The sequence below is a fragment of the Anabrus simplex genome, chromosome 7 (assembly GCF_040414725.1).
Source record: "Anabrus simplex isolate iqAnaSimp1 chromosome 7, ASM4041472v1, whole genome shotgun sequence".
NCBI lineage: Eukaryota > Metazoa > Arthropoda > Insecta > Orthoptera > Tettigoniidae > Anabrus > Anabrus simplex.
Genome location: NC_090271.1, coordinates 280,329,489 through 280,342,017, shown reverse-complemented (window position 1 = coordinate 280,342,017; position 12,529 = coordinate 280,329,489). Strand labels below are relative to the sequence as shown.

The window sequence follows — 12,529 nt, the reverse complement described above, 5'->3', positions numbered from 1 at the left end:
CAGTTGGGACTTAGCACACCACCCAAGACGCAAGGCTAGTGCATACCGTGGAGGCCACTGCATAGGCTACTTGAAGCCACCAGCAGTGCCAATGCACTATGAGAGCTATGTCTCATTTCCAAAAAATTGATGCCTGCCTGGCCATCAGATAATACAGATGTTGATTCCCATAGGGAATTTAAAATATTTGTCCCAAATGAGTAAATTTATAATACCAATATAATGGTCCGTTATTGGACATTATAAATTTTCCAGCTAACTCATTCTTGGTTGCCTGCGTTTCGCCCTCGTGTGCTAAGTTGGGCTCATCAGTTGGGACTTAGCACACCACCCAAGACGCAAGGCTAGTGCATACCGTGGAGGCCACTGCATAGGCTACTTGAAGCCACCAGCAGTGCCAATGCACTATGAGAGCTATGTCTCATTTCCAAAAAATTGATGCCTGCCTGGCCATCAGATAATACAGATGTTGATTCCCATAGGGAATTTAAAATATTTGTCCCAAATGAGTAAATTTATAATACCAATATAATGGTCCGTTATTGGACATTATAAATTTTCCAGCTAACTCATTCTTGGTTGCCTGCGTTTCGCCCTCGTGTGCTAAGTTGGGCTCATCAGTTGGGACTTAGCACACCACCCAAGACGCAAGGCTAGTGCATACCGTGGAGGCCACTGCATAGGCTACTTGAAGCCACCAGCAGTGCCAATGCACTATGAGAGCTATGTCTCATTTCCAAAAAATTGATGCCTGCCTGGCCATCAGATAATACAGATGTTGATTCCCATAGGGAATTTAAAATATTTGTCCCAAATGAGTAAATTTATAATACCAATATAATGGTCCGTTATTGGACATTATAAATTTTCCAGCTAACTCATTCTTGGTTGCCTGCGTTTCGCCCTCGTGTGCTAAGTTGGGCTCATCAGTTGGGACTTAGCACACCACCCAAGACACAAGGCTAGTGCATACCGTGGAGGCCACTGCATAGGCTACTTGAAGCCACCAGCAGTGCCAATGCACTATGAGAGCTATGTCTCATTTCCAAAAAATTGATGCCTGCCTGGCCATCAGATAATACATGTGTTGATTCCCATAGGGAATTTAAAATATTTGTCCCAAATGAGTAAATTTATAATACCAATATAATGGTCCGTTATTGGACATTATAAATTTTCCAGCTAACTCATTCTTGGTTGCCTGCGTTTCGCCCTCGTGTGCCAAGTTGGGCTCATCAGTTGGGACTTAGCACACCACCCAAGACGCAAGGCTAGTGCATATGGGAATCAACATCTGTATTATCTGATGGCCAGGCAGGCATCAATTTTTTGGAAATGAGACATAGCTCTCATAGTGCATTGGCACTGCTGGTGGCTTCAAGTAGCCTATGCAGTGGCCTCCACGGTATGCACTAGCCTTGCGTCTTGGGTGGTGTGCTAAGTCCCAACTGATGAGCCCAACTTAGCACACGAGGGCGAAACGCAGGCAACCAAGAATGAGTTAGCTGGAAAATTTATAATGTCCAATAACGGACCATTATATTGGTATTATAAATTTACTCATTTGGGACAAATATTTTAAATTCCCTATGGGAATCAACATCTGTATTAGCAGTATGCAAAGATTGTTGGTTACAAGGATAATGTCCGGATAGAGGAGGAGACTAATGCTAAAGAAGTATTCAATTTTATGTATGATAACAATGACATTTACAACAAGATACAAAGGTTGAAAACTAGAAAAGCGGCTGGAATTGATAAGATTTCTGGGGATATACTAAAGACAATGGGTTGGGATATAGCACCATATCTGAAGTACTTATTTGATTATTGTTTGCTTGAAGAAGCTACACCAAATGAATGGTGAGTTGCTATAGTAGCCCCTGTGAATAAAGGAAAGGGTGATAGACATAAGGCTGAAAACTATAGGTCAGTAAGTTTGACATGCATTGCATGTAAGCTTCGGGAAGGCATTCTTTCTGATTATATTAAACGTTCGTGAAATTAATAACTGGTCCGATAGAAGGCAGTTCGGTTTTAGGAAAGGTTATTCCACTGAAACTCAACTTGTAGGATTCCAGCAAGATATAGCAGATATCTTGGATTCAGGAGGTCAAATGGACTGTATTGCAAATGACCTGTCTAAAGCATTTGATAGGTTGGATCATGGGAGACTACTGGCAAAAATGAGTGCAATTGGACTAAACAAAAGAGTGACTGAATGGGTTGCTATATTTCTACAAAATAGATCTCAGAGAATTAGAGTAGGCGAAGCTTTATCTGACCCTGTAATAATTAAGAGGGGAATTCCTCAGGGCAGTATTATTGGACCTTTATATTTTCTTATATATATATAAATGATACGAGTAAAGAAGTGGGATGAGAGGTAAGGCTTTTTGCACATGATGTTATTCTTTATAGAGTAATAATAAGTTACAAGATTGTGAGCAACTGCAACATGACCTCGGTAATGTTGTGAGATGGAGAGCAGGCAACGGTATGTTGATAAACAGGGTTAAAAGTCAGGTTGTGAGTTTCACAAATAGGAAAAGTCCTCTCAGTTTTAATTACTGCATTGATGGGGTGGAAGTTCCCTATGGGGATCATTGTAAGTATCTAGGTGTTAATATAAAGAAAGATCTTCATTGGGGAAATCACATAAATGGGATTGTAAATAAAGGGTACAGATCTCTGCACTGGTTATGAGGGTGTTTAGGGGTTGTAGTAAGGATGTAAAGGAGAGGGCATATAAGTCTCTGGTAAGACCCCAACTAGAGTATGGTTCCAGTGTGTGGGACCCTCACCGGGATTACCTGATTCAAGAACTGGAAGAAATCCAAAGAAAAGCCCTTATAAGTTCACCTGCATACACACCAGCGTCAGTGGGTAGGGTCTGACACATCCCACTCTGATGAGTCTAGTGTCAGGCCTAAGATGAAACGCTGGTTAATAGAGCAAACGCCTGAAAAGCCTTACTTCTGATATATTTTTGACATGCTCTATTGGTGAAAAATATCTAATTCGCTCCATGGGAATTTAGAATTTTCCATTCGGAATTGCTAAGTGGTATGTTCCGAGCTGTCAGCGGAGAGATGGCGTGGAATGACATTAGTAGACGAATAAGTTTGAGTGGCGTCTTTAAAAGTAGGAAAGATCACAATATGAAGATAAAGTTGAATTCAAGAGGACAAATTGGAGCAAATATTCATTTATAGGAAGGGGAGTTAGGGATTGGAATAACTTACCAAGGGAGATGTTCAATAAATTTCCAGTTTCTTTGAAAACATTTAAGAAAAGGCTAGGAAAACAACAGATAGGGAATCTGCCACCTGGCGACTGCCCTAAATGCAGATCAGTATTGGTTGTTTGATTGTATTGATTGATGCAAGCTTGTTCTGCAAGATAACAGTAATGTTTTGACTAACGAGGGGTCTGAGGATGAAATTGATATTTATGATGCTGATAGTGATTGTATCATGTCCGATGAGAGTGAAACTGGTTATTCCTTGGAAGACGACAACACGGAAATTTAGGACGAAGTACAGCACTCCGCTGTCGCAAAGAAGGCTAAGCTGTCAGCTGTTCAAATCGAAGGAAGAAAGTGGTATTCTGTAGGCAGATTTCTTCCTATGCTTTCTGGTCATTTTGATCCATCAAATTCAGGGGTTACTGATAATTTTCATTTGTATGATAATGACAGTAATTCAAAACTTGAAATGTCGATTTTCAAAGAAATTGTTGATCGTAACATTATGAACTTCATTGTGTCAGAAATGAACAAGTACTACTTATTCATTACGGAAAATACAGACGTAAAGGGAAAGTCGAAGTTACATAAGTGACAAGGCATAACCGAAGAGATTTATGTTTTCCTGGCAACTGTTTTGTTTTGTTTATTGTTTGTACTGGAAAGGATACGGAAGTTGAACACGTTGAAAAACTTGACTGTCTGGGGCCATACCATACCCTGTAGATATTTTGATAGGTGAAACTGTTGTAAAATCAAATCAGTGTGTTGTAAAGGGTACCAACTTGATCACATATAGAGAATAATTATATATTTGTCAATTTTACTACTCCTTTCATTATTTTGAGAAAAATATCTTTTCCGCCACTGATTTCAGTTAATTTGAAGGTATATTTTATGTAGCGTAAGTGCAAATTGTGTAAATTTATTAATAGATAAAAGTTAGAATTAAAATAACTTAAAATTAAGAATTCAAAATTTTCAAGAAAAAACTCACTCCTGGTGTGAGTGTCACCAAAAACTCACTGATCAAAAGGTTAATGCATATCTGGTTCTTTTACCTTTTTCAGAGTCTGGTTGAAATCTGCATATGGTGGTTGAATGTAGCTGGATGTGGATATTTCTTCTTCAGTATAAACTCAACTGCTGGATTTCTTATGGTACCGTACCTAGCCTGGCTTACCTTCGACACTTCTCTCTCCTACTGCGTCTACAGGGATAATCCAAAATCCAAAGAACCCTTAATTTGATACACGTGATACAGATGTACAAAATATTTTATTAAAGTACAGTAGAACCCTGCTTAACCGAACTTGAGCTTAACCAACATGCTCTGGCAAAATTGTATTTTAATATTTTGTTTTTACCCTGTCGTTCTTAGCCGTCGACATTAGTAATTCTCTTGCTATATGTGCTGCGAGCTACTAGGCAAACTGTATTTTTATATTATGACTTTTGCCAGAATGCTCGTGTAGCACAAAACGGTTTCTTACCCTCCAGTTCGTTCCATGATACATTTGTTTCTTGATCAAGCAGGAATTATTATTATTATTATTATCATTATTATTATTATTAATGTATTATTCGTCATGAAGATTATGCAGATGACTCCGACCTTGACAATAGCATTTCTGAGAATTGAGTTACATTAGATGATGGATTTAATGCATTGTAGGTAAGATTGATTTCAAATTTTTATTAAAATAGAGTACCACATGCTTTCATTACAGTACTGTAATAAAATTACTGTATACAGTATTCAGATCAATAGTAACAAAAAAAAATGTTTCATTATTTCAGATTGCTTTGCGCTTTGTTGAACGAAGCAATGAATCTTCACCAGCTGATATACCGTATTGTTGAATAAACGGTGGCGCGATATAACTGGATGACAGCGCTGCACCTCGAAAATTCAGAAGAAAATCACTGATTTTATACAATCAGTGATATTATGTAAACATTTAAATGTTAATATACAGTATGCACCTTAGCTTAACAGAGTTTATGCATTTTATTTCAACATTTAACTTCCAAAAATATTTACCGTGTGTCACCCGAAAAACGCATCAAGCGAAGTGGCTCCACCACCCTTTATTTCGGATAAATAGGATTCTACTGTATAACTAAAAATTCAAACAAATACTAGTATATTTACTGCCAATCAGTGTTTCTTAGAAGGGGAGTTAAGTTTGAAATTTGAGGGCCAACTGTATAAATTATATAGTGTACCAGCCAAGTTATCACTTTTCTGATCACATTATTTTTGGTATGTAACAGTAACATTAAATTTGATGAAAGAAATATATTCTTAAAATGTTTAAGTATACAGGTGTACAAAATTTGAAGACAAAACAGGTTTTCTCTAATAGCACCTTACAGGAAGTGTATACCTGTGAGAAAATCATATCAAATGTACTTCATATGTTTCAGAATTGATAAATAATAATGGTAGAAAAAATAGTAAATTAAAAAGTTAACAATCATACATTATTCAGAAATGGTTTCATAGTATTGAATGAAGGATGCCTCCGTGGCTCAGGCGGCAGCATATTAGCCTCTCACCGCTGGGTTCCGTGGTTCAAATCCCGGTCAGTACATGTGAGATTTGTGCTGGACAAAGCGGAGGTGGGACAGGTTTTTCTCCAGGTACTGCAGTTTTCCCTGTCATATTTATTCCAGCAACACTCTCCAATATCATTTCATTTCATCTGTCAGCCCTTAATCATTGCCCCAGGTGAGTGTGACAGGCTTTGGCAGCTGGCAAAATTCGTTCCATTCCTTACCCGGTCAAAACACTGTTAACAGGCTGTGAATTTTCAGTACTGAATGACATAATATAGGTGCATGTGCCATAAATGTGAAAAACGGAAGCAGTGGTCATCTGTAGGGGTTATGATCACCTCCAATGGTTCTGCATGCTTTGCATTGTCTTGCTGTACTTCGGACAAGGTTGTTGAGGAGTTCTCGAGTTAACATAGCTCACTTTCACTATCATCTTCAGCTGTTTTCAATTTTCTAACGAGTGTTCACATGCTCTCAGAAAATATCCCACACATGTTCCGTGGGGGTTTAAATTGGGGGAATGGAGGGTCAATCCATCCATCGAATATCTTCACTTTCAAACAGCTGCAGTAGAGTGTGGCCAGTCAGCCCTGGAGAAAGCTCAAGGCCAGAAGCACATCTGAAAGATGCACAAAGGAAAGAATGACTCCAATGTAGTAGTATACACCAGTTACAGATCCACGTTCCAATATCCGCAGGTATCTACATCCATCTGACATAATATTTCCACAAACGAGAACACCTGCACCACCATACTGAACCATCCTGTTCATGGGCCAATTGAAGCAATATTTAATGCATTGATAATAATTATATGAGACCACAGAAAAAGGGCGCAAACTGGAGATTTAGCGTGCTTGGGAGAATCACCATGTCAGTTTCGGGTGTGGTTCAGTGTGTGACAAGAATAGAGACAAGGGAACCCAACCACTTGATGTTAAGGGATTTTCTTATGCCAATCTACGGACAAGAAATGTGGGAGATTCCAGGGCTAACGAGAGAATAAACTTGAGACGTATCTCCGCCTACAGACAGAATCTGGAGAAGATCAAATGATAGAAAAATCGGAAATAATTTTCCGAGTAATATGATATGCATGGCTATGCTAATTATCATCACCTGTAATTAGCAGGTGTTTGCAGTAACCACCGTGGGAACCATGCCAACTCCACACAAGGGAGTCAAATGGATTTCAAGAGTGTTAGACGGGGAAGAACATGGCTTGGCGTGGGTTATCAATTAAATAAATACTGAGCAGCCACAGCCAGGACCCCACTCTACAGTATACTCAACTCTGATCGTGAAAGTGCGTAACGTGTGTCGATTGCGCCAAAGCATAATCTTGTGTAACAAAGCACTATCTTTGAACAGTGTTAGATATTCAGAGAATTTTCTTTGTCTGCACGGTTGGAATACCGGTCAGTTACTTCTAGACTGAATTATAAAAGTAAACAGCAATCAGTTAATTATGGTTCGAATTAAGGACATTCTCACTCTAGCTAGGATCGCCCACTGTGTAGGCTTAAATCCAGTAAAGGTTGATTGCTAACTTGCTCTAAGAACCATGGGGTGCTAGGAGCCTATGGTCCGAGATGGAAGACCGCTAAGATTATGAGCTAATAAGGTGGGACAGACTCTATTTTATGCATGGTTTAGGGATAGGATAGCTTCGCAGATGTTTGTAAATAATTAGTTTAAGCCCTTCAGGCAAGAATGATGTATTTTTCACACTCAGGACTTGCATGCGTAGATAACGTTGTTTTCTATTTGGGAGTGTTAGATTATATTTTGTTCTCAGATGTAGATTGGATTTGTGTTGTTTGTGTACATAGATTTGTGGTTTATTTTGGGGATAGGGCTTGCAGTGTAAGATCATTAAAAGGAAAGAGAACTGTACGGTCCAACAACGTCAGTAGGCAGACCTTGTGAGTTAGGTGAGCTATTTAGAGATAAATTTGCATGAGCATGAATTACAGATGTAGTTTTCAAAATCTGATGTTTTCAATGTTGTAGTCAGAAGGGTCAATACCAATAATTCCCTCAAGTATTATCTTAGACATGAGCGTGGCTTGAACTGCGGACCACAGAGTCTAGAGAGATGATGCCCAGACCAGATAAAGTAATTTTTGATTAGCCCGTAAGTGGCTAGGCTGGTTAGCCCTTAGTTTGTGTGGTTATGCAAGAGATAACTGTGCAATGTACGATACTGAATGGCCTGCAGAGAGCTCAGCAAAAGAGCTTTATTGTGTGCGAATATACGCTTGCAATGAGAATGAGAATTGGTACTTCGCGATACATAATGATATGGAAGCGGCCAGGCAGATAAGCCTCTTAGTTTGCATGTACGCAGTAAAAGAAAGTAATTAGAATTTTGTAACGGGCCAGAGAGTGAGCGATCAGACGGTAGGGTCTGTGATTTATGAGGGTCTGGATGGCAATAGTAATGGCCGCTGCCGTGATTTATAGCCATGTGTGGAGAGGTGAATGGAATGGGTAGAGCTGTTGTTGACGTCATTTGTTTTGGTTTGCGAGTCTCTCAACCTTTTCAGGTTCAACCTTTCAAGTACTAATTAGTAAGGGATTAGTAAGTATTGAAAAGGTTGAACCTAATAGATATCTTATCATTGATCTCAGTTCAATACAGAAACATTAATGAAGTTCATATCTTTGAATCTCTCCCCTCACACAGGAAGGAGGTCAATAGCCCAAGGCAGGGAGGCTTGAAACAAGGCGGTCTGTGTTTTTTTTGTAAGCTGCAAGAATTTCCGCATTTGATTATTGTACATCTATTCCAGGTGATTGAAGATGCATGTATTGGTTCCGTGTGTTGTCATTGTATTGTTTTCTTTCATCTGCATTTATGTTACACTTAGAGGTATTGCATGAATACGAGAGGGTCTCGTATTCGTATCCCAGCTGGGTGAGCTGTGACGTCTGCGTGTGTAGTGTTAAAGTATTTTTGAATGGCTTATTTCAGCCCTGTAGTGCAGTGTAAATATTTCCCTACACAGGGGAAGTGATAAAGTAAGTAGTGCGAAATGTTCTCATGCCGAGGTGATGCAGCTCTTTTCAGGCACACCCCCAATGGAGGTGAGCTGCATGTACCATTTCAACCACATACCAGCCCTCCTGCCATTCTTAAATTTCTGGCAGTACCAGGAGTCGAACCCAGGCCCCCGACGACGGCAGCTAATCACACTAACCGTTACGCTACAGAGGCGGACAGTAATGCGAAGTGATTCCTCCCTAATCTCATGTCTATTCTGTTTAAGCTTAGTTTCATAATGAATAAAATCGAGTCTGTCCAAGCCAAGAATCCTCTTCAGCTCAAATGAGAATTCTGTCGGTGAACGCCGAATGAAGATTGATTTTGCCACTTCATGGCAGAACTATTTGTACAATTCTTAATGTAAATAACTATTCAACGGTTTATGTTTGCTTTTTGATTTCATATCCATCTTTATGTTGGAATAAATTATTTTGTTTTGAAGTCATTTTTGGATACTCACACAAGTGTAGACTACAGCCCTAGGCAATTTCCTGTTCCTCTTAGTTTCATTTATGTCACGTGAACATTTTCCACGGATATCGCCGACTGTGTAGCCTGGTGCCGAAGAGGAGAGGACATTATGGTAAGCTATGTGCCAATATTTGCGACCCACAAAGGTAGGTATTTCTACGATACTACAGTACTTCCAATACGTCCTCAACATTCACTTGACGTGTATTGGAGCCTGTAGGGCACAATACTATATTTTAAAATAATGTTTGCAGGGAAATAATGTGTTTCTACCCTTTACCATGTTAACTGGCATCCAGTGGCACTGCCGAAGCTAAAGCTGCTCTCATAGGTAAAGAGAAGTTGACCAACTAAGTAACCCTTGACCTATACATCATAAGATATGAAAAATGAAAGACTTTTTTTTACTAGCGGTTTTTAACGTTGCACTAACACGTCAAAGGTTTTCATAGGATTGGGGAGGTAGCAACAGTGGCCTCAGTTTAGGTAAATTCACAGCATTTGCCTGGTGTGAAAATGGGGAACCACAGAAAATCATGTTCAGGGCTGCCGATGGTGGGATTCAAACTCGCCATCTTCCGAATGAAAGCTCACATTTATGAGACCCTAACTGCATGGCCAACTTGCTCAGTAAAGAAACAGACAGAACTAAAATGCAGGCCTGTGAAATTACATTCCTAAGGAGTAGAATTAGACAAGACAGTACAAGTGGAGAACCAAACAAAAGGAAAAGCAGAACCCATAACATATAAAATACGAGAAAAATACCTGGAAAGATGTTCAATATGAAAATGCATGGAAAGAAATCTAGATGAAGACCAAGACACAGATGGCTGAAAGGAGTAAAGAAGTGTGTACAAGAAAGACAAAGAAACTGGACAACAATAGCAAGTAGTTGGAAGAGATTGGAGAGGTACCGGTTTGGGTTCTCAACAGTTTTTCCCAAAAGCTCCATCAAACTCTAGTCTAACTTACCGTTAACTATTTAATCATTATTTAAGAACTTTTAGCTCCAAGACTCTTGCTGTTCTGCACAGTAATCTAGAAAGTATATTCTTTTACATCTTATTTTGCAATGATAAAGGAAAGGATAAATCAATCCCGCAATTTGCTTTGAGTGCCATACAGCTTGAAGTAAATTAGGAAAAACAGCGTAAGGTCCCACCATAACTTACTACACTACTCATAAAAAGATGTTTGGTCACTTTTTTAACATGTTCATACCTCCACGTTACTCATGTATATTGAAATGAAAACCGACACACAATGAAAACAACCCTCCTTCTTCGCAACAAGTAAGGACTGAAATGAGAAGCATTCTTTGGACACTCATTACGAGACGTCATTGCACAATGCGTCAACAAGGTGATCCCTGGTTATACACCAAAATGGCTACATGGTAATTAAGAGTTTTAGTAAAGAGTACTGCCACCCCTCACATGGATAACAGCTTCCAGTGCCTTCTCATGCTGCCGACACGGTGCTGCTTGTTCAAAAATTAGATGTTCAGTCGATTCAGACTCTTCCAAACAAGCATCTTTAGGCTTTGGCTGCTGCCAGCAAATGATATCTAGCAAACTGCAGTCTTCTAATAATCACAATGTCATCTGTCCAGTGCAGGTAGCTGAGTGGGTAGTCAGGATCTTAAATTGACCTCTCGAAGCCTTGAACCTTATCTGTAGGGTTGGAGCTGTATCTTGGTGGTTTCAGAGGGCTTGTAGACACACAAAATGATCCTGCCCTGGGGTTGTTTTACTGTGGCGGCCCATGCCAGGGCACCTGGCAACACTTCCAGTTTCCTGGAAATGTTTCCACAGTTACCAAATTGTATTCTGAGCAACCCCTGGCATTCTGGCAACCTACCTCTGTGAGTAGCCTTCCTGAAGCGGTGCAAGTGCAGGAGTCGCTTCATTTAATGACAGATGCTTCATCCTTTGCCCTACCTCTGTGCGCATGATGAGCCACGACTTGTAAACACTACACTACACATAGACCCACCTTTGCATATTCTCGTACCTTTCAGCTGAAACGGACACGTTGCTAACATCCGGGATGACAGTGAAGCCCTGTACAGTGGCACCTTGGATTGCGAGCATAATTCGTTCCGGCAACATGCTCGTAATCCAAATCGCTCGTATATCAAAGCAAATTTTCCCATAAGAAACTATTGAAACTTGGATGATTCGTCCACAACACAAAAACATTTATTCGCATAACATTTCTAAAACAAAATATAACGTAAAACAATTAAACTGCACTTTACCTTACAATAGAATCATTGTTGGTGTGAGGGAGACGAGAGATGACATGAGAAGAGTTACTGTGTAGCACGAATTTCACTAACGGAATCACTGCTATCGGTTGGCTCATTGGAAGTGTTTTCTTTTCGTGCAACTTTAATGAGGAACCTGTCCAATGACTTTTGCTTTTGCCTCTTTTTGAGGATTTCACGAAAATGTGACATTGCATTGTCATTGAACAGATTCATCCACTGTAATCATCTCCTTCTGACCAAATTCCTTTTTAACCTTCTTTTCGTTCACAGGGCCCATCGTTGCAGAACAGTTATATCACAGATAACAGAAACAAAACATGTACACTCGTACGGTGTTGACTATGCGAGCGAAGCACACCAACTGAAGTCCAGATTTCTATAAAATAATTTTCCGCCTTGTCAGTACTTTATACACTTTATACACATGTACATGTTTCGAGAGCCTCTGCTCTCTTCCTCAGCGGTGCCAAATACTAATTATCTTAGGACTATGGTTCATTGGTATCATATTTCAATTATATATTAAAATATATGAATTTTAAATTAGTTACAATATTACTCTAAGTTTTCCTTTTGCCCATTTACATTGTCATTTGTCACATATTTTACCAGAATTTTACCAACCATAAATGATAAAATCTAATTAAATTAATCTCTATGTTAATTTATGTCCTTATTAATATCTGAAAATAGTAACTCTTTCTTCATCTTCTATAAAATCTATAAAATTAGTCTCTCTCCTGAATTATAAAATAACAAATAATAAATAGCCACTTTGTAAATTACATTAATAAACTACATTTATGAAGTCAGTCATTTTTTAAAAATATTTCTTCTCTCTTCTTTCTCAACGTCTGCTTTAATTTTCTAGACTTCTTATGAATCAGAATTTTCTCCTCTTACTCTCTTCCAATTCTTCATTCCT

At 39.1% G+C, this 12,529-nt stretch overlaps 1 protein-coding gene across 5 annotated transcripts in view; it reads left to right on the top strand.

Annotated features, from left to right (window-relative positions):
- Nucleotides 1–5,719, top strand: part of LOC136877555 (translocator protein-like) — a 94,967-nt gene extending 89,248 nt beyond the window's left edge. For 4 of the 5 annotated variants that reach the window (XM_068228680.1, XM_068228679.1, XM_068228682.1 and 1 more), the window contains exon 5: nucleotides 4,318–5,719. In XM_068228680.1, the coding sequence (XP_068084781.1) occupies nucleotides 4,318–4,497 (180 nt within the window). In that variant the 3' untranslated portion in view covers nucleotides 4,498–5,719. The remainder of the gene's footprint in view (nucleotides 1–4,317) is intronic. The other variant, XR_011018605.1, reaches the window with a different exon arrangement.
- The last annotated feature ends 6,810 nt before the right edge of the window (nucleotides 5,720–12,529 follow it).